Source organism: Lepidochelys kempii, chromosome 8 (assembly GCF_965140285.1).
Source record: "Lepidochelys kempii isolate rLepKem1 chromosome 8, rLepKem1.hap1, whole genome shotgun sequence".
Classification (NCBI taxonomy): Eukaryota; Metazoa; Chordata; order Testudines; family Cheloniidae; genus Lepidochelys; species Lepidochelys kempii.
The window spans coordinates 106,701,522-106,722,533 of NC_136387.1; the positions used below are offsets into that span (position 1 = coordinate 106,701,522).

Consider the following 21,012-nt stretch of genomic DNA (forward strand, 5'->3'; position numbering starts at 1 on the left):
AATCTTTACTGACACACTTTTAATAGGAGAAGTTCTGTTATCAGCAACCCCATACTTCGTATTTCCTTTTCAACCAGCAGCAGATGTGTAAACAGACCAAGTTCTGGTGTCGTCTTCTTCCATCCCCTCCGATTTCTGTGCCCCACCTTGCACCTACCCCTCTGCCCATCCGGCCGCTGTTGAAAGGCAGGCCAATGAAGCTGAAAGCGGCCTCCTGGATGAAGTACGGATTCAGGATGCGAATCTCATGAGCTTCTCTTGGGACACGGGTTGCCACTGACTTCCAAAATCCATCAGATGCACTCTAGGGAATGGAGACAGCAAAACAAGCACAGGTGGTTAGATAATACAGATGCCATGTCCCTGTCATCCTCTGAAAATCCACCAGGGACAGCTGTTCTCATTCTCCCCTTGGACACAGCCTTAGTACTGGTCACAGCTGATCAAAAATCATTAGCCAAACATCCAAGAAAATCTCTAACTGATGCCGTCTGCCGCATACTCCTCCTGTGCATGAATCACATTTTCCCATGTCCCACTTCTACCCTAGATGTACTGTCATCCCTCGCTGGGTCATACTTGAATTAGGCTGTACGCTTATAAGGCACTATCTTGCTCTGTAAACTGCCATGCATGCGCACGGTGCAGAATAAAAAAACCCAAACAAACCATAAATAGGACAATTGTGTCTTCCCCATAAATTGGTCTTCCTAGAGTGTTTACTCAGCAAACCTGAGAGACCAGGGGGATGGACGCAGCCACTTTGCTTTGGAAGCTGCCCCTATGAGCACTTCTCATTCTGTGACAAGCTGGCCTTTTCAGAGCTACTCTGGAGCCACTAGCCTCCAGAAATAACCCACAGCTGCAGAGAGTGGAAAACATAAAAAAGGAGGGAGAAACACAGGACATTGGGATGGGGCCAATTTAGAGAGAACTGTCCTACTCGCCTTCCAGTGTCCTCCCACTGGGAAACTACTTGGAATTAACATGCAATAGAAGAAAAGAGACAGCGAGAACATTCATGATCATAACAAGAACAGAGAGAAGGTGGCTGATAAAATGAGAGATAATGACCGTGGATAGTTTCTCTCCGTTTGAATTCAATAGCCATCCCTTTTCGCGTTCACCAAATCTCGCACATGTGAAAGGACGAACTTTTTCTGGGCAACAACTAAGCAGTGCTGAGTGTTTCAGGGATTCGCCCGCTCTTGGCAGACACAGCCCTTCAATGCACAGGTAGCCTTGTCCTCAGCTTCTTTACTGGATTATTCACCCTTAGGAAGACACACCCAGATAGAACATTGTAGGTGTAAAATAAAACTGCTAAAGAAATAATCATGTCTGGGGGATCTAGGCCATGACTACCTGGTAGCATTCTGGTTCTCTACATCAGAGGAAAGCAGAATTTAAACATGGGAAGAACTAAAGGGCTTTTCACCCATTAGCAGCCACAATGCAGTAACCAGACTTGCTAGGTGAGGTGAGGTGTTTGCCACAGTGACCCGGGAATCTCTTAATCCCGAATGGCAAGGGGATGCAGAAGGTTACAGGCCTCTCGTGGGTCACAGATTTTAGATTAATAGATTAAGGCCAGAGGGGACCATTGCGATCAGCTAGTATGGCCTCCTGCATAGCACAGGCCAGAGACCTGCCCCCAAATAATTCCTAGAACACGTCTTCTAGATAAACATCCAATCTCGATTTAAAAACTCAGCGATGAAGAATCCACCGTGACACTTGGCAAATTGTTCCAGTGGTTAATTCTTCTCACTGTTAAAAATTGATGCCTTACTTCCAGTCTGAATTTGTCTAGCTTCAATTTCTAGCCATTGGATCAAGTTAGACCTTTCTCTGCTAGACTGGAGAGCCCGTTATTAAATATTTGTTCCCCAGTTAAATACAGACTGTGATCAAATTACCCCTTAACCGTCTCTTTGTTAAGCTAAACAGATGGAGATCCTTGGATCTATTTCCTTTAATCATTCTCAGGGCTCTTCTGGGAACCCTCTCCAATTTATTGACATCGTTCTTGAACTGTGGGCACCAGAACTGGGCACAGGATTCCAGCAGCGGTCACACCAGTGTAAAATCCAGAGGTAAAATAACCTCTCTGATCCTACTCGAGATTCCTGGTTTTGCAGCCCAGGATCACACTAGCTCTTTCGGCCACAGTGTCACACGAAGAGCTCAGGTTCAGTTGATTATCCACCATGACCCCCAAAACTTTTTCAGAGTCACTGCTGCCCAGGCTAGGGTTCCCCCATCTTGTAAATATGGCCTATGTTCTTTGTTCCTAGAGGTATACATTTGCATTTAGCCGTATCAAAACGGATATTGTTTACTTGTGCCCAGTTTGCCAAGCAATCTAGATTATTCTGAATCAGTGACCTGTCCTCTTCATTATTAACCACTCCCCCAAATATTGTGTTATCTGCAAATTTTATCAGTGATGATTTTATGTTTTCTTCCAGGCCACTGATAAAGACATTAAACAACATAAGGCCAAAACCTGATCCCTGCGGGATCCCCTGGGGAATCAGACCCACTCAATGATGATTCCCCAGGTCTGGGGTGTCCTTTCTAGTTCACCAAAGGGTGTCAGGTGAGGTCTTGAATAAATGCCTGAGCCACTCTGGTCATCAAAATCATTGCGACATGTACACAAACTATACAAGGAGAAATGTATGTATATACGGAAGTTATGTTCCTGAAGTCAGTCGGTACTGGTCACCGCGAAGGTGAAAAACAGGTTTTCTGTCGGACAAGAATGTTTATTCAGCGACCTGTTAATATGTAAATTGAGTGTGAGGACTTCAGAGAGAGAACAAAGGACTGGTTTATGGTGAAAAGTTCCCTCGCCATAGCTACATCTCTCAGGACTGTGTAACATCCACACCTCGCAGAGATGCAGTTAAGCCAACCTAACCCCCAGTATAGAGAGTGCTGGGTCAATGGAAGAATTCTTCCACCAATCTAGCTACTGCGTCATGGGGAGGTGGATTCACTATGCAGACAGGACAGTCCCCTCGGCACAGGGAGTCTCCACACGGAAGTGCTGCAGCTCTGCTGCTGTCGTGTTTCAAGTGCAGACAAGCCCTAAGTGTAGACACAGTCAAAGAGAGTGTGAGAGAGATAATGGGGGAGGAAGAACCGTATCTGGAGATGCACTTCAAAGGTTTGCCTGACTGTATGCGGCGAGCAGTGAAGACACCCAGGCACCCTTCATCAAGGAAGAAAGAAAGACAAGTGCTTTTGCTTCATGGAAAAGAGGTCTCAACCAGACTTGGTTGAAAATGCTGAAGAGAATTTTGGGTGAGACAAAGCTTCAGGAGGTTATCGTGTTAGTTAGGTTTATTCTCTAGAAAGTATTATGATTTTGTTATATATTTAACCATTTGTTTCCTACATTCTTACTCACTATTACTTGAATCTTTGATGATAAACTTACGGTTGTTTTCACTATAAATGCATCTAAGTGCTGTGGTTAAGCAAGGTGGTGGTCCTGAGCGAACCCAGACAAGCTGGTGTGTTCTCTCCTTTGGGAACAGCAGGGCTGGTAATTCTGTCAGTGCTCAGTGGAGAAGGGCTGGACACTGCAGGGAACGCTCTGTGAACTCGGGGGCTGACGTGTGCTACCTGTACAGAGAGCGCGAGGCCTGCAGACGCCTGGCAGGCAGAGCTTGTGCTGCCAGAGGCTGGTGGTTTTGGGGAGCTGACCCACAGCAGACACAGACAAAGCTGCCTCACACTAAGGGCAGGTGGTGGTGAGGTGCCTCACAACCCTGGATGCCCCTAGGGAGCATCAGTCACAGACCTCAAAGGATCGAGCCATGTATTCTGTGATTTCCAGACCAGAAACAACAGAAACACGGACTTCAAATACGTATATGCAGCACGCGTCTAGTAAGTACACAACTCCTCCTCAAATGCTGAAGGGCAGGGCCTGGGAGGTACTGCCCAAAAAATGCCAGGTGCATCTAGAACCATTTCAAGTACTTGGAACATTAGCTCTGGACCGTGGCTACTCCCTCCACAATTCCACTACTTTTGTCACGATAAACTCTTGTTATCCCCCCAAAACCACCAAGCTGAATATAAGCACAAGATACAGTGAACTTAAAAACAGTGAAATCCTGCCTGCCTGCCTCCCAAACTGACCTCTGCAGTCAGTTACACATTTCCCTCACTCTGACAGCAAAAAGTACAGACTGCCTGAGTCTTTCATACCCTAGCTGTGGGAAAGAGTAATTGACTGCGGAGTGGAACACTTCATAAATCCAGTGACAGCTGTGCCCTGACAGATAAGGAAGTGGGGCCTTTGACTCATGTCTAAACTGGATTAAGCATCTTTATTTACTGCTTTCTCCAAGTGTGGTGTCCACTTCTTTACAGACCATTGGGAAAACTGACTGTATGAGAACGTACCCACATTTGGGGTAAGAACACCACAAAAAGAACAGCTCCAACAAACACATGCCCCGTATTATAAATAGGGCCCTATCAATATCACAGTCCTTTCCGGTCAATTTCACGGTCATGAGATTTTAAAAATCGTAAATATCATGATTTCAGCTATTTGAATCTGGAATTTCAGGGTGTTGTAGTTGTAGGGGAAGGGTTGCAAGATTGTTGAGGAGGGTGGATTCACCACTGCCACCCTTATTTCTGGGCTGCTGCTGGCAGGGTGCTGCCTTCAGAGCTGGGTATCTGGCCCACAGCCACCCAGCTCTCCAGGCAGCGCAGAAGTAAAGGTGGGTGGCCATACCACGACCCCCTAAAATAACCTTGTGACCCCCGCTGCAACTCCCTGTTGGGTCAGGACCTCCCATTTGAGAAACGCTGGTCTCTCCTGTGGAATCTGTATAGTACAGGGTAAAAGCACACACACCACCAGATTTGACGGTCCGTGACACTTTTTTCATGGCCATGAATTTGGTAGGGCCCTAATTACAAAGGTACTAAACAAAGAGACTGTCAAACCCATTCTCAGCTATTTTAGACTAATCCATCATAAACAGTCACTGCTTCTACCAGCAGGAGGGGATGGGAATGAATGGCACCGGAACACTGCATGTGGGGGGACTCATTTTCTGCAGGCCCAGTCTTCTGGAAAAGACGATGCTGTAGGGAACATGGCGGGAGCATTGTGACGAGCTCACAGCCACTCCACTGCCCACTTCTCCCAGGTTGTCCTTATTTCGTTTTTTATAGATAGGGACTATATTTGCCCTTTTCAAGTCCTCTGGAATGTCTCTGGTCTTCCATGACTTTTCAAAGGTAATTGCTAATGGCTCACATATGTCCTCAGTCAGCTCCTTGGAAACATCATTCTGCGATTTATTAGCATAAGCATTAACACATATTTCAAGAGACCATTCAAGGTGAAGGGGCCTGTTAACACCCCTGCTATCATAGGAGGGAAAGAAAGGGAGGGGTTAAGTGAATTACAGATTGTTGTCATCAGCCATAAACCCAGTGTCACCACTCAGTCCATGATTTTTAGTATCTAGCAGATATTGCAATGATCTTGGGGTTCATTAAACAACAAGCCAGTGAATGAGAAAGGCACAAAACTTTTAAAAACAAACTAGAGAATGTGTGCGGTGAACAGCGGTACACAGCTACATTGCGTTCTCACCCCTTGCTTCCAGGGCATGGCTCAAAATTCCTGTGTTCCTAATACTGTCCCTTATGAGGGAGGCTCTCTAGATTATATTCATGTACAAACATATCTCTACATCTTCCCTCCTAAAAACACCAATGAGCTCTCACATACATATACAGAAACAGCTCACTATTATCTGATAACACATACGTTACCTTCTCAACTCGAGTACATTTCCATAAACCCAGCATGTCAGCTACCAAGAGAGGAGAGGTTACAAGCACCTCACGCTGGAGGGAGTCTTTACCACTCACTTTCCTCAAATACCCCTTTTCCAGGTAGGTTGGCAAATCTCTATGAGACTTGCAGGAGGTTTAATCTCCACTGCTGATCTCAGTATCAACCTTTCATTACGATCTGCCTCATTCTTTTTTTCCTTGGCAGTGTCTCCTCTGTCTGTTGACGATAAACAGTCAGTCAGTTGGTGAATGCCAGAGTCCACATCTACCATCAGTGTTTCAGAACTTTCTGGGATTACCCTAAGGTCTGATCTACACTAGGAAATTAGGTCAGTGTCACTCAGAGGTGTGAAAAATCTGCACCCTTAGCAATGCAGTTAAACCAACCTAAGCCCAGGGGCAGACAGTGCTAGGCTAACAGGAGAATTCTCCTGTCAATCTAGTTACTGTCTCTCAAGGAGGCGAATTACCTACACCTACCTACCTACGATGTGAAATTGCAGAACTACTAACTGTAGTCTGTAACCTATCATTTAAATCAGCTTCTGTACCAGATGACTGGAGCATAGCTAATGTGATGCCAATTTTTAAAAAGGCCTCCAGAGGTGATCCCGGCCATTACAGGCCGGTAAGCCTGACTTCAGTATGGGGCAAACTGGTTGAAACTATAGTAAAGAACAATATTGTCAGACATATAGATGAATATAATATGTTGAGGAAGAGTCAACATGATTTTAGTAAAGGGAAATCATGCCTCACCGATCTACTAGAATTCTTTGAGGGGGTCAACAAGCATGTGGACCAAAGGGATCCAGTGGATATAGTGTACTTAGATTTTCAGAAAGCCTTTGACAAGGTGCCTCACCAAAGCAAAGTAAGCTGCCATGGGATAAGAGGGAAGGTGCTCTCATAGACTGTTAACTGGTTAAAAGGTAGGAAACAAAGGTGTGACATTGCACTCCATATGATTTTATGAAAATATGCTAGTATGTGTGAATATAACTGGAATATGCTTTATGCAAAAGGTCTCTTGTAAGGTATCATTACAAAGCTTATAACCTATTGAGTGTGGTCATCCTATTTGTATGAATGTATCAGTCTTGTATCTGTAACTAGAAATATGAAATATAACTCTGAGATCCTATCATAATTATGCAAAGTGTGGGCCATTAATGGTGGTTTGGAATCTTGATGGCTCCCATCAACTAGGACAATTGGTTGTAAATGGCTCTGTTTACTTGCAAGCCTTCCTGTGAGTCAGGCCAGAAAGAATGAAGGCTTGGGGTCTCACAGGACATGTGACTATGTCACTTGGTACTGGAATCCATCTTAAACCTGGTGCTTTTCCATTTAGAAGGAGGGGTGGGAACCCAGAGAGAGACAAAGGATTCTTGCCTTGTGCTAAAGCTATAGAAGGGGGTGGAACAGAACAAATGGGTCCCAGTCATGTGGAATCCCCTGCTTTTCACCTAAGATGCCTGCTGAAATTAACAAGGATTGTACCAGGAGAAAGGATTGGGCCCAGACTAGGAAGGAGTCTAGTCTGTGAAAGAAATTTATTGGAACATCTCGGAGGGTGAGATTTACCTGCATTCAGTTTCTTAATGTATTAGGCTTAGACTTGCATGTTTTGTTTTATTTTGCTTGGTAACTTACTTTGTTCTGTCTGTTATTACTTGGAACCACTTAAATCCTACTTTTTATATTTAAAAAAATCACTTTTGCTTATTAATTAATCCAGAGTAAGTAATTAATAACTGGGGAAGCAATCAGCTGTGCATATCTCTCTATCAGTGCTATAGAGGGTGGACAATTTATGAGTTTACCCTGTATAAGTTTTATACAGAGTAAAACAGATTCATTTGGGGTTTGGATCCCATTGGGAGATGGGTGTCTGGTTGCTGGAGACAGGAGCACTTCTTAAGCTCTTTTCAGTTAAGTCTGCAGTTTGGGGGCATGTGGTTCAGACCCTGGGTCTGTGTTGGAGCAGACAGGCATGTCTGGCTCAACAAGGCAGGGTTCTGGAGGCCCAAACTGGCAGAGAGAATGGGCTCTGAGGTAGTCTCAGCACATCAGGTGACAGTCCCAAGGGGGTTTCTGTGATCGAACCTGTCACAGAAGGGTAGGTATAAATGGTCAGTTTTCAGAATGGAGAGAGGTAAATAGCGGTGTCCCCCAGGGGTCTGTTCTGGGACCAGTCCTATTCAACATATTCATAAATGATCTGGAAAAAGGGGTAAACAGTGAGGTGGCAAAATTTGCAGATGACACAAACTTACTAAAGATAGTTAAGATCCAGGCAGACTGCGAAGAGCGACAAAAGAATCTCTCAAAACTGGGTGACTGGGCAACAAAATGGCAGATGAAATTTAATGTTGATAAATGCAAAGTAATGCACATTGGAAAGCATAATCCCAACTATACATACCCACACTGTCAAAAGTTTTTTTCATAAGGTTCATTATTATCCCTATAGACTGTTCCAAAGTCCATTCACCGGAAAACTGAAGCCCAATATTGCTAAAGACTTCATCTGGGGTTCCATGTCTGGAGAAGATTCCCTTCACGCCAGCTATCGTTGATTTACTGCCAGTACTATGCGGCGTGCACATTTCTGGATACAGAGAACAATAATCTGTGACTATTAATTAATCCTTTGACTGCCAGGTAAGCAAATCAGTGCCTACTTTCTCATAAGGCCTTTGTGGGACTGGGCAAGGTCTCAGCACCTCTGCCTGTTTGAATGGCTTGATTTCAAGCATGAAAGCAATTTCCAATCACGGAGTTTGACCCATGGCCAGTACATCACTATGAGTCTGTGTCCCTATGTTCATCCTGTTTACAAAACTATAATGGCTCATTTGAAAACTTATAATTTGCCAATTATTGTCCTGGTAAAATATGTGACAGTGGGACCCCACTGGAAACGCCTGCTCAATGATGAGTTCTCCATGTATTACATTTTGAGACCTATCAGTTATCCAGTTTTAACCTATTTAATGTATGCCATGTTAATTTTATAATCATTCTATTTTTTTAATCAATATGTTATCCAGGAAAAAGTTAAATTCCTTACAGAAGTCTAAGTCTATTACACCAACATTATTATCTTTGTCAACCAAACTTGTAATCTCATCTAAAAAGGTATCAAGTTGGTTTGATAGGATCTATTTTCCATAAACCCATGTTGACTGGCATTAATTACATTACCCTTTTTAAATTCTTTCTCAATTAAGTCCCATATTAGCTGCTTCATTATCTTGCTTGGGATTGATGTCAGACTGCCAGGTCTATAGCTACCCAGGTCATCCCATTTACCCTTTTTAAATATTGGCACAACATTAGCTTTCTTTCACGTTGTTCCAAAAATTATTGAAAATCAACAATAATTCTCCAGCAAGCTCCTACGCCAGCTCTTTTAAAACTCTTGGGTGCAAGTTATCTGGACTTGCTGATTTCAAAACATCTAACTTCAGTAGCTACTGTTTAGTATTCTCCTGAGATACTAGTGGAATAGAAGGCATTTATCATATGCTATGACTATCTCATCTGTTTTTTCCACAAATACACAACAGAAATATTTTATATGTATCAGTAGAGATCTGCTAGAGATTGGCTGAGAAAACAAAATCTAAGCATGTGCTTGCTCAAGTCCCGGGCTACGGGGCTGGAGCAGAACTTTCTCTGCAATTGCTCCACCCCAACTGCCTTTGGCTACTGAGACACGGTCATTGAGAGCAGGGAGACTCTCTCTCTCCTGTACTCTCAATCGCATTGCTGCACTGACACTGAGGCAGCAGGGAGGAGGTGGTGCAACCTGACTGGAGCGAAGAGGGATGAAGAGAAGAGATGGGTTGGCTGAGGATGGAGAGACAAGGGCAGCATGGGACACTCGGGAGTGGCGGGAGTGAGGGACATGGGGTCTGTAACCACTAACAACACTCCTCTTCAGAAGCTGGAACATAAGCAGGGAGCCCTGATTCCCAACATTTCTCTGCTGCCAGTAAACAACTGTGAAACTTACCCGACACCGCATATGAGTGAGGATGACAGAAAGAAATCCTGAATAGCTACTGACTTAGTGAGCACCATCCTGTGCACAGAATGAGGTAGGAGGACGTGATCCTGTAATTAAAATGAGCCCAAAGGGGTAGAAGCCAGGTTACACGCACAGCCTGAATTACGGCCTTTCCTAACATTTGAGTGCTTGACTTTGCAAACAATCTAAAAAGAGCAGTAACTATTTCAGAGGCAACACAGAACTGTTGATAGTTGCGGGGGGTTGGGGCCTGTGACTGCCCCATGCATTGCTTAGGGGTGTAGAACAGAAGTTTTTCAAACTGTGGGGCGCACCCCATAAGGCGGCATGGAGGAACATTGTGGGAGGAGCAGCGAGGCCTGGTGGCTATGCCAGGCAGCTCAGCCAGCCCCACGAGGCAGGGCTCAGGGAGGGAGTGCCACTTGCACCCCGACTCACCTTAGAAGCTGTAGCCAAATGGAAGGCAGGGCTGCAGTATGAGGGGAGCAGTTTTCCCAGGGCAGAGCTCCTGCTACAGAAGTGGGAGAGCGGCCTCTGCCCTGGGAACAGGCACGGGGCATCCACCCCAGGGCAATCGGGAAAGCAGGCGGTGGGAAGTGCAGCAGGGAAGGAGAAGCAGCCCCATGTAGCGGGGGGGGATCAGCCCTCAACCAGCTGACCTGCTGCTTCCCCCTTTCCCACGCTGGGCACATGGGGAGTGCTGCCATCAGGGGGAACGGCTGCCTCCTCGCTGCAGGGCGTCCGGGTGAGAGGCAGCCCGAGGCCTTGCCCGCTCCCATTGCCCTAGGGGGCAGAGTCTGCAGTGGTCCCTCTGGATGCGTCCCCTTGGAACATTGAGCTGCTGCTAAATAGAAGGCAGAAATGGGGGCGGGGGGAGGGGGGGGCGGCGCATGTGTCACCTCTGAACTATCGATTGCCTGGACTACATCTCCAGCAGTTTCTGCACAGGTTACAGGAATTAAATGGAAACTGGTTTTAAGCTACAAACAAAACCTTAACCACCACCAAAGCTTTTTGCTTTGCACTTTTCATAAAAAGGTGACTTAAAAAACATAACAGTTTGGTTTAACCTCCCCTCTTGCCTGAGGCTATCGGGACCAGAGCTTCAGAGTGGCCCCTTACAGAGCAATGTTAGCAGCCTGAGGTTTGTGTTTCACTTTAGTTTTACAAGTATTTTCTATGTCAGCCTCTGGGCTTCTTGGTTCCTAAGAACAAACCACCCTCAAAACCAGATAAGGCCTCACCTCTGGTAGCCAAATAAACTGCTATTACTGGGAAACTGGCAGCTGCGCACACCCTTGCTCATTGTCAAGAGTCATCAGCCAAAGGAAGGGCCCTGGGGGACAGCCCTTTACGAAGAGCACTCACCCGCTGATGGCCAGTGGGACGTAAGGGGCGAGGCAATCAGCTCAGGCACCTGGGGGGCAGGAAGTTCAGGGCCTTGGAGATGGTTGCCAAGACCCCATATTGCAGCCAGATGAAAGCAAGTCTCCAGATGCAGAGCACAGGTGTTCCTTGCGTTCATGTGCACATTTGGCACAGCGGGATGCCAAGGAGGAAGTGTAATGGGAATTTGGCTGAAGGTGGGGTCCTGTGGGTGGAGAGGACCGCAGGGCTGAGCTGAGGTATTCACCAGGGAATGGAGGAATTTGTGGGAAGTAGCTAATGGTTCCCGCACTCCCTGGGAGGTATCCAGCAGAGGGCTCTGTGATCAGATTGACACTGAACAGCTAAGCAGAAGTTGTCAGTCACCTACCCACGTGGCTGTTTGGGCATCTGGCTGCTCCTGCTTTTGGAGGGCTCTCTGCATTCCTCACTGCAGTGCTCTCTCGCCATTTGCAAGTTATTACATCAGGATTTCCTCACAAGAGTGACAGAGTGTGAGAAAGACAGCCCTACACACGAAGGGGAGATGGGAAATTGACAGCACCCGTACGGAAGCCAGGTGTGACGGCCAAGCTCTCCTTCCTCCCATACTCCCGCGCCTTCCCTGAATTACAGCCTTAACGGGCTTCCCTCTGCAGCCCTGGGAGTAGGCCCTGCACCTGCACTGCCCTGGAATGACGCAGAGAGCAAGGCTGAACGCACTCATTTGAGCAAAGCCAGCTTGCATCTGATTGTTCTAAAATGTCAGCATTTCCTAGGCTGCTTTGCAAGGTCTCAAATGCTGCTGTTACTACGCATTAAAGGGCATGTGTCCGCATCCCCCAGAAACAGAACCACAAGTCAGGCTGCAGCCATCCTGGGCCAGCGTGGAACTCTCACCATCCCACATACATCTGTGTGGCTTTACCAGACTCTGGGTGTTACTGGGGTGAGGTTTAACCCAACAGCAACAATGGATCAGGTTTACAAGGGGCAGAAAAGCCAAAGGGAGTAGATTGGAACAGGAATGGGATAGAGGGGAAGGGGAGATGCCACAGAGGATTCTGCTACACGTGGGTGGCCCTGCAAGAATAGCTGGGCAAATACCGGTGGTGTTCTCAGATAGCTTGGGGTAGATACAAAATACCTGTGGATATTACCCAGCTCTGGGCGAATCACCTGCCTGATTTGGCTGTTCCTCTGGCCCTTTGTTAGTGCTACTTCCCTAGCTGCCTTTGTCTCTTTCTCAGCTCCTTGTGGCTCTGCAACGGTTCAGGAGTCTCCCTTTCATCTCTCACTATCTGCCTCATCTCACTCCCTTCCACTTCTTGCAGCTCCTCCTGCGGAATCTTTTCTCTTTGAAACCTTTTCCTCGGGAATTTCACTAGACTGAATCTGGGAAGAAAATACAGACGGTCAGAAGAGCGCTCCTCACCTTGCTACGTGTGCAGCAGGCGAGGTCTCAGGATTGTCCTTCTTGTCAGAGAGCCGAAGGAAACTAGTTCCTGGCCCACAATTACTGGCGTTCTCCCCAATATGGTTTGGTTCTGCACTGCAGCGCACCACCACAATGCAAACCACAGGCAGCCTGCTACGAATGCCGCCAGCTTTCCGGAGTTGGTAGCGCGCTCCACGCCTCCTTGCTGCCGGCGTTCACCCAGGGCAGCCACGATCCTGTCTCGTATAGATGTGCACTTGATTGGACACAGCTGTTCAGTGAAGTTTCCAGAGCAATTCCTTTCTCCCCCTCATGGAATCCCAGCACAGGTGGTGGGCAGAATAGGCCAGGGCAGGCTCAGGCTCCCGTTGCAGGACGCCGGTTGCGGGGTTTGCAGGAGGACGTTTTTGCTTATTATGATGTCCCATGCAGGTCCGGGGCAGCTGAGGAGGCGGTATCCACTGTTCAGTGTCCTGAGTTCATCAGTCATCTCCTGGAAATCCAGGGAGATGACGGATGAATCCAGGACACTGAGCAGCAGATACGGCCCCCTCAGCTGCCCCACAACCTGCACGGGGCATAGGAAAAGCTCGGGTGGTTCTTTGGGAAGAGACGCACTTTTCCCGTGAGGCGGCTTGGGGTCTCAGAAGGGGAGGCGAGGTGCTGCTGGGAGGGGGTCTGGCCAGCCAGGGGTCCTCCAGCCGTGGGGGGGCCCTTGGCCATCCTGGGGGGTCCTCCAGCTGTAGGGGAGGGGTGGGGCCTCTGGTGGAAAGAGGCCGGAGGGGGAGGCACCACACGGCGGGCAAGTGGGAGAAGGATCTGAGCTGGCTGAGCCCCAGCCCAGAGGCCAGTCTCAGCACTCTTAGCAACAGCAGTAGATCCCAGCAGAGCGAGGGGCGATGCTGCCTTGCCCATGGGGACACAGTGAACCCACTGAACCTAGGAGCACTTGCCCTGCAAGGGAAGCAAGCAGAACACTTGTTAAGGGCATGGGCAGTGGGTGAACCCCTGGCTAGGAGGAGGCTAGCTCCCTTCTGCACCCACCAGAGGCCAGCCTCCCCAACCCCCCCACCCCCACACTGGGGCTGCTGGCCCCTGCCCCAGGCTAGTGCCCCCAGCATTCTGCCCCCCCAGCCCCAGAGCGCCGGGCAGCACTGCTGGGCCCGATCCCCAGCCGGCATGCCCCAGCCTCCCTGGGGCGTGCCACGGGGCCCCGACCCCCGGCTGGCTAGCCTCCTCGCCTCTGAAGGCGCCCCCTAGCTGAGCTGCCCGCCCCAGCGCTGGGCAGGCAGATCGGCCCTGGCCCCAGCGCCAGGAGGGTGGGTGATGTGACGCGGCACGGACCCCGGCCTGCCTGCCCCAGGGAATGGCAGGCAGGATGGGGCCTGAGGGTGGAGCATGGGCAGGGGGATCTCAGGCTGTTTGGGAAGGCAGCACCATCCCGTGCCTATGATACCCCCCGCCCATGGTTAAGGGCATCTAAGTCTGAGTGTTTTCCTGTAAACACAAACGTCCTGGGGGCTGGGGAGTTCCCAGCAGCATTAGGAGGGCAGGGTCAGCAGAGGGAGGGGTATGCGCTCAGTAGCTACAAATGCTATTCCTTGAGGGATGGACCTGGGGGCCCACTCTCAGTATAGGGTTCAAGGTGTAGTTTTCAATCCCCCAGAGGAAAGACAGGGGGATTTTAAACAAGAGAAAATAACCCTCCAGGCATGTGAACTACACACCCAAGTGGCTGTGAGGCTGTATTCTTTCCCTCTCCCTTCCCTACCCTTGCCATCCCCTCCTGTGTCTATCTGCTTCCCTCAGACCACTGACTGGGTGCCTAAGGTAATATCTTCTATTGGACTAACTTCTGTTGGTGAGAGACAAGCCTTAGCACCTTTCCCAGCCCTGAGGAAGAGTGGTGTATGGCTCAAAAGCTTCTCTCTCACACCACAGAGACGTTGGTCCTATAAAAGATATGACCTCCCCCATCTTGTCTCTCTAGTATCCTGGGACCGACATGGCTCCAACATCACTGCACACAGTGTCAGCTACCTGGCTCCAGCTGCCCTGTAACATGCTCTGCACATCTTTGGCACTAGCTAAATAGTGAATAAATAGGCAACGCGCGCCAACCCACAAGCACAACCTGGGGGGGCCAGACTACACTGCAATGTTGGCCCAGCAGGGCAGGGTTGCATAGGGGCCCTTCCCTTTCTTCTCCAGAGCCTGTTTCAAAGGGAGGGCCAGCCCCACTCAAAGTCTGGGCCCTCTTCAGAGCCCAAACAAACCCCCGTACTTCCGATCCTGCAAGCGCGTCACCTAAGGGAAGCACGGTCACACTTTTTCATAGAATCATAGAATAACAGAGTCGGAAGGGTCCTCTGGAGGCCATCTAGTCCAATCCCCTGCCCAGAGCAGGACCAATCCCAACTAAATCATCCCAGCCAGGGCTTTGTCAAGCCTGATCTTAAAAACTTCTAAGGAAGGGGATTCCACCACCTCCCTAGGTAACGCATTCCAGTGCTTCACCACCCTCCTAGTGAAAAAGATTTTCCTAATATCCAACCTAAACCTCCCCCACTGCAACTTGAGACCATTACTCCTCGTTCTGTCATCTGCTATCACTGAGAATAGTTTAGATCCATCCTCTTTGGATCCACCTTTCAGGTAGTTGAAAGCAGCTATCAAATCCCCCCTCATTCTTCTTTTCCGTAGACTAAACAATCCCAGTTCCCTCAGCCTCTCCTCATAACTCATGTGTTCCAGTCCCCTAATCATTTTTGTTGCCCTTCGCTGGACTCTCTCCAATTTCTACACATCCTTCTTGTAGTGTGGGGCCCAAAACTGGACACAGTACTCCAGATGAGGCCTCACCAATGTCGAACAGAGGGGGATGATCATGTCCCTCGATCTGCTGGAAATGCCACTACTTATACATCCCAAAATGCCATTGGCCTTCTTGGCAACAAGGGCACACTGTTGACTCATATCCAGCTTCTCATCCACTGTAACCCCTAGGTCCTTTTCCGCAGAACTGCTGCCTAGCCATTCGGTCCCTAGTCTGTAGCGGTGCATGGGATTCTTCCGTCCTAAGTGCAGGACTCTGCACTTATCCTTGTTGAACCTCATCAGATTTCTTTTGGCCCAATCCTCCAATTTGTCTAGGTCCCTCTGTATCCTATCCCTACCCTCCAGCGTATCTACCACTCCTCCCAGTTTAGTGTCATCTGCAAACTTGCTGAGGGTGCAATCCAAGCCATCCTCCAGATCATTAATGAAGATATTGAACAAAACCGGCCCCAGGACCAACCCTTGGGGCACTCCGCTAGATACCGGCTGCCAACTAGACATGGAGCCATTGATCACTACCCGTTAAGCCCGACAATCTAGCCAACTTTCTACCCACTTTGTAGTGCATCCATCCAGCCCATACTTGTTTAACTTGCTTACAAGAATACTTTGGGAGACCGTGTCAAAAGCTTTGCTAAAGTCAAGGAATAACACGTCCACTGCTTTCCCCCCATTCACAGAGCCAGTTATCTCGTCATAGAAGGCAATTAGATTAGTCAGGCATGACTTGCCCTTGGTGAATCCATGCTGACTGTTCCTGATCACTTTCCTCTCCTCTAAGTACTTCAGAATTGATTCCTTGAGGACCTGCTCCATGATTTTTCCAGGGACTGAGGTGAGGCTGACCGGCCTGTAGTTTCCAGGATCCTCCTCCTTCCCTTTTTTAAAGATGAGCCTTTTTCCAGTCGTCCGGGACTTCCCCCGATCGCCATGAGTTTTCAAAGATAATGAACCAGGGCGTGCGATCTAGTAGCTTCTGAGACTTGCTGGAAGAAAGCCTCGTCCACCTCATTCCCCTGGTCCGGTGGTTTATAGCAGACTCCCACCACGACATCACCCTTGTTGCTCAGGCTTCTAAACTTAATCCAGAGACTCTCAGGTTTTTCTGCAGTTTCGTACCGGAGCTCTGAGCAGTCATACTGCTCCCTTACATACAGTGCTACTCCCCCACCTTTTCTGGCCCCCCTGTCCTTCCTGAACAGCTTATGCCCATCCATGACAGTACTCCAGTACTTTTTAATGAGGAACTCCACCTCACTCAGCTAGGACAATCTGGTAAGGTGGAAGAACCCAGCCATGAATTGCTTAAAGCACGTCTCTCTGCCTTCCAGTAGTAAAAGCAGTGGGGCACTACCAGACACAGAAAACTGATAAAGGCCCCCATATCTCCCATGCTCCCCACTCCTCCATCCTTATCGAGCACAATGGCTCCTTGGCTAGTGAAGGTATGCAGTCCCCCTCCCACCCCCCGTCTTACCTTCCTAAAGCAGATCACCTGCCCCATGGCTGGGGAAAACACTTCTCCAGTTAGCCAGCATCTGACCTCTGTACCTTACACTGACACCATCACCCAAGGTCCCCTCCCAGTCATGAGCTGAATCTTTGCAAGACACTCTTAAAGGAGAAAAATGGCAAGACCTTCCTCCCACAAGAACCTGAGCGGCACCTTGGCTAGGTTCCCAGACACATCCAATTATCAAAAGTAACCAGCAATTTTTGACTTCCAGAGGCTGGAAGCTTGGTGCTGTCTGAAAATCAGGCCCCTTTCTGGTAGCTCAGGCTAGGCACTCCAAATTGTGAACCAGTTTGGGAAATCTTAGGCTCCAGCACTAGGCAGACGCTGCTGGATCACTGTATGTGTACATTATTTGTGTCACGAAGACGTGAAATACTGCGGGGCTTCCCCTACCTTTCAACCTGCTGCTTTCAGCTGTGTATTTCCGATTTCACCCCATATGCTTCTTTACTGCCTGCACTACAGCAACAAACAGAAATGCTCTGAGGCTGACAGCATAGGAAGTTCTCCAAGAAAACAAGGCACCTCAGAGAGTTATTCTCTCTCACTGGATGGGTGTCCCCCTGATGTTTTCCCATTATGAAGCGGAGACCTTCCCAAGTACTGAACTGATAAATGCCACACCTTAGAAAGGAAGTTTTAAAAGAAGCCACATTAGAGAAATCCAACTGATCTGACATCAGGCTTCATCCTCAGTTTGATTTTGTTTCATCCTTTTTGGAAAGCGTGGACTCTGGCACATATTTAAAAACCTAAGAACTGGGTCAGATCAGGGTCCATCTTGCCCAGTATCCTGTCTCCGACAGCGACCCATACCAGAGCTTCAGGTGGAGTGTACAGAACAAGGTAATTATGGAGAGCTCCGTCTGTCTTCCACTCCTGGCTTCTGGTACTCAGAAGTTTAGGCTCTCCCCGAGCATGGGGTTGAATCTCTGACCATCATGGCTAATAGCCATTGGTGGATCTACCCTCCATAAGCTTATCCAATTCTTTTTGAACCAGTTATATTTTTGGCCTTCACAACCCATAGCAATGAGTTCCACAGGTTAACTGTGCATTATGTGAAAAAGCACTTCCTCTTGTTAGTATTGAACCTGCTATCTATTAATTTCATGGGCTAACCCCTGGTGTTTGTACTGTGCGAAAGGGGTAAGTAACGCTTCTCTATTCTCTTTTTCCACACCAGGCATGATTTTATTGACCTCTGTCATATCTTTCCTCAGTTGTCTCTTTTCTAAACTCAACAGCCCCAATCTTTTTAGTTTCTCCTCATGTGGAAGCTGTTTGACACCCTTGATCATCTTTGTTGCCCTTCTCTGAACCTTTTCTAGTTCCACTGTATCCTTTTTGAGATGAAGGCCCAGGTGTTCCAGGTGTGGGTGCACCATGGATTTAGCTAGTGGCATTATTATATTTTCGTACCCTTTCCTAATTGTTCCTAATATATTGCTAGATTTTTTGACAGGTGTTGTGCATTGGGTGGAAGTTTTCAGAAAACAATCCACGATTACTCCAAGATCTCGGTCTTGAGTGGTAACAGCTAATTTAGATCCCATCATTTTGTGTATAAGGGGGATTAGATTTTCCAATGTGCATTACTTTGCATTTATCAACATTGAATTTCATCTACCATTTTGTTGCCCACACAACCAGTTTTGTGAGAACCTTTCCTAACTCCTTGCAGTCTGCTTTGGATTTAAGTAACTTGAATAATTTTGTATAGTAGTAGTTAGGTTGACACAGTGTTAGTGTAGACATTGTGTTAATTATGACGACTGTTACTGGCCTCCAGGAGCTGTCCCACACTTACAGGGCTGCAACTGAGCTGCTGTAGCCGTTTAGTGAGCCACACCTCCATCGACAGGGGAGCGTCTCCCATTGGCATGGATACTCCTCTTCCCAAGAGGCAGCACCACGGCCGACAGGAGAAGGGCTCCCGTCAACACAGCACTGTTTGCACCAGGGGTTAGGTCAGTATAACAGTGTTGCTCAGGGGTGTGGATTTTCCACTCTCCTAAGCAACGTAGTTTTACCCGCATAAGCTGGGAGTGTAGACCAAGCCTGAAGCAATTAGCTGGCAGTGTAACTGGTATTGCCTGAAATGGGGAGAAAGGCGGGCATGAGGAGGTGAAAAAGCCACAGAAGGAAAGAGCTGTGGAGGTCACAAGACCCTGCAGCGCCCCGGTTTGCACAGCTCACTGAGAACCTCCTAGCTCTCCCCACTCAGGTAGGGCTGTGGCCATTCAAGCCCCGTCTCCGCACAAACACGCACTGTCACAAGGAACAGACAGGAGTGTTACGATACCACCCGTGGCGGCTCTGAAAAGGTTTCTGCTCAGAGGTAACTGGATTAGATCTGGACAGTGCGTTCCCACTGGGGAATTACACGCTTTCCCGGTCACGTTGCATGTCTGAGGAGCACAAGTAGGTACCAAGGCCTAGAAAATGCTATGCTATAAATGGGAAAAAGAAATAAAACTGCATCATGACCACTAAACAGCTCAGCAGTGAGAACGGGGGGAGGGAGGTGCAGCGGGTCAGGATTGAGGGGCAGGGGCTGTATTGTTAGAACCACATGGGGAGACCCGAGCTGGAAGAGCAGGGGCAGCAGAGCCTGGTTGTTAGGGCCTCACTTTCATAAGCACTAAAATTCAGCTCATCAACTGAAGGGAATTTCAAAAGAAACCAACAAATCCCCACCAAGTGCAGGCCCACAGCACCGTCTGAAAGCTGCAGCAAACGTTTGCAGAGAAATTCTAGGACTCCCACTCAATGCAGTAGGGCAGCACTAGCCTGTTCTGGAATTAGAGCTGGGGTTGCTTTCCCACAGGAATGACGCAGGGCCAGTCTACACGAGCAGTTCTACAGCAGCCAGGGGAAAATGTGCTCTGCTGCCGGGGGACAGCTCTCCAGTCCGCGTGATCAAAGCACCTCCCCGAGCGGCTGCAGCTCCGTTAGCAGGAGAAGCTCTCCTGCCGACACAGCGCTCTCTATGCTGGTTGGTGTAACTACGTCAGTGTTACTTACCTGTCAGTGTAACTTCCATCGCTCGGGGGTGGCCTATTCACACCCTGCAGTGACATAAGCTGTACCGACATAACCTACAGCATAGACGAGCCCTCAGGGACTGATTTTCTCTCCCCACTACTTTCTTGTTTAAGGAGTAGGGAGGGGCAGTGGTCCACCAAGGGAGTTACACCTCACAGCTATCACACAGTCATTAGCCCGCTGTAGTTATGCCAGTCAATTTCCCTTAGGGACAAGCTCTTAGAAAATTGCCTCTCACTGTGGAGCCTGGGGCGGGATGTTCATAGAATCATAGAATATCAGGGTTGGAAGGGACCCCTGAAGGTCATCTAGTCCAACCCCCTGCTCAAAGCAGGACCAATTCCCAGTTAAATCATCCCAGCCAGGGCTTTGTCAAGCCTGACCTTAAAAACCTCTAAGGAAGGAGATTCTACCACCTCCCTAGGTAACGCATTCCAGTGTTTCACCACCCTCTTAGTGAAAAAGTTTTTCCTAATATCCAATCTAAACCTCCCCCACTGCAACTTGAGACCATTACTCCTCGTTCTGTCATCTGCTACCATTGAGAACAGTCTAGAGCCATCCTCTTTGGAACCCCCTTTCAGGTAGTTGAAAGCAGCTATCAAATCCCCCCTCATTCTTCTCTTCTGCAGGCTAAACAATCCCAGTTCCCTCAGCCTCTCCTCATAAGTCATGTGTTCTAGACCCCTAATCATTTTTGTTGCCCTTCGCTGGTCTCTCTCCAATTTATCCACATCCTTCTTGTAGTGTGGGGCCCAAAACTGGACACAGTACTCCAGATGAGGCCTCACCAATGTCGAATAGAGGGGAACGATCACGTCCCTCGATCTGCTCGCTATGCCCCTACTTATACATCCCAAAATGCCATTGGCCTTCTTGGCAACAAGGGCACACTGCTGACTCATATCCAGCTTCTCGTCCACT

General features: G+C 48.4%; 1 protein-coding gene across 3 annotated transcripts in view; it reads right to left on the reverse strand.

The window, feature by feature from the left end:
- The window catches only part of ST3GAL3 (ST3 beta-galactoside alpha-2,3-sialyltransferase 3), a 358,610-nt gene that overhangs the window by 53,105 nt on the left and 284,493 nt on the right, over positions 1–21,012 (reverse strand). For all 3 annotated transcript variants that reach the window (XM_078854144.1, XM_078854143.1, XM_078854145.1), the window contains one exon: positions 158–304. In XM_078854144.1, coding sequence (XP_078710270.1) covers positions 158–304 — 147 coding nt within the window. The remainder of the gene's footprint in view (positions 1–157; positions 305–21,012) is intronic.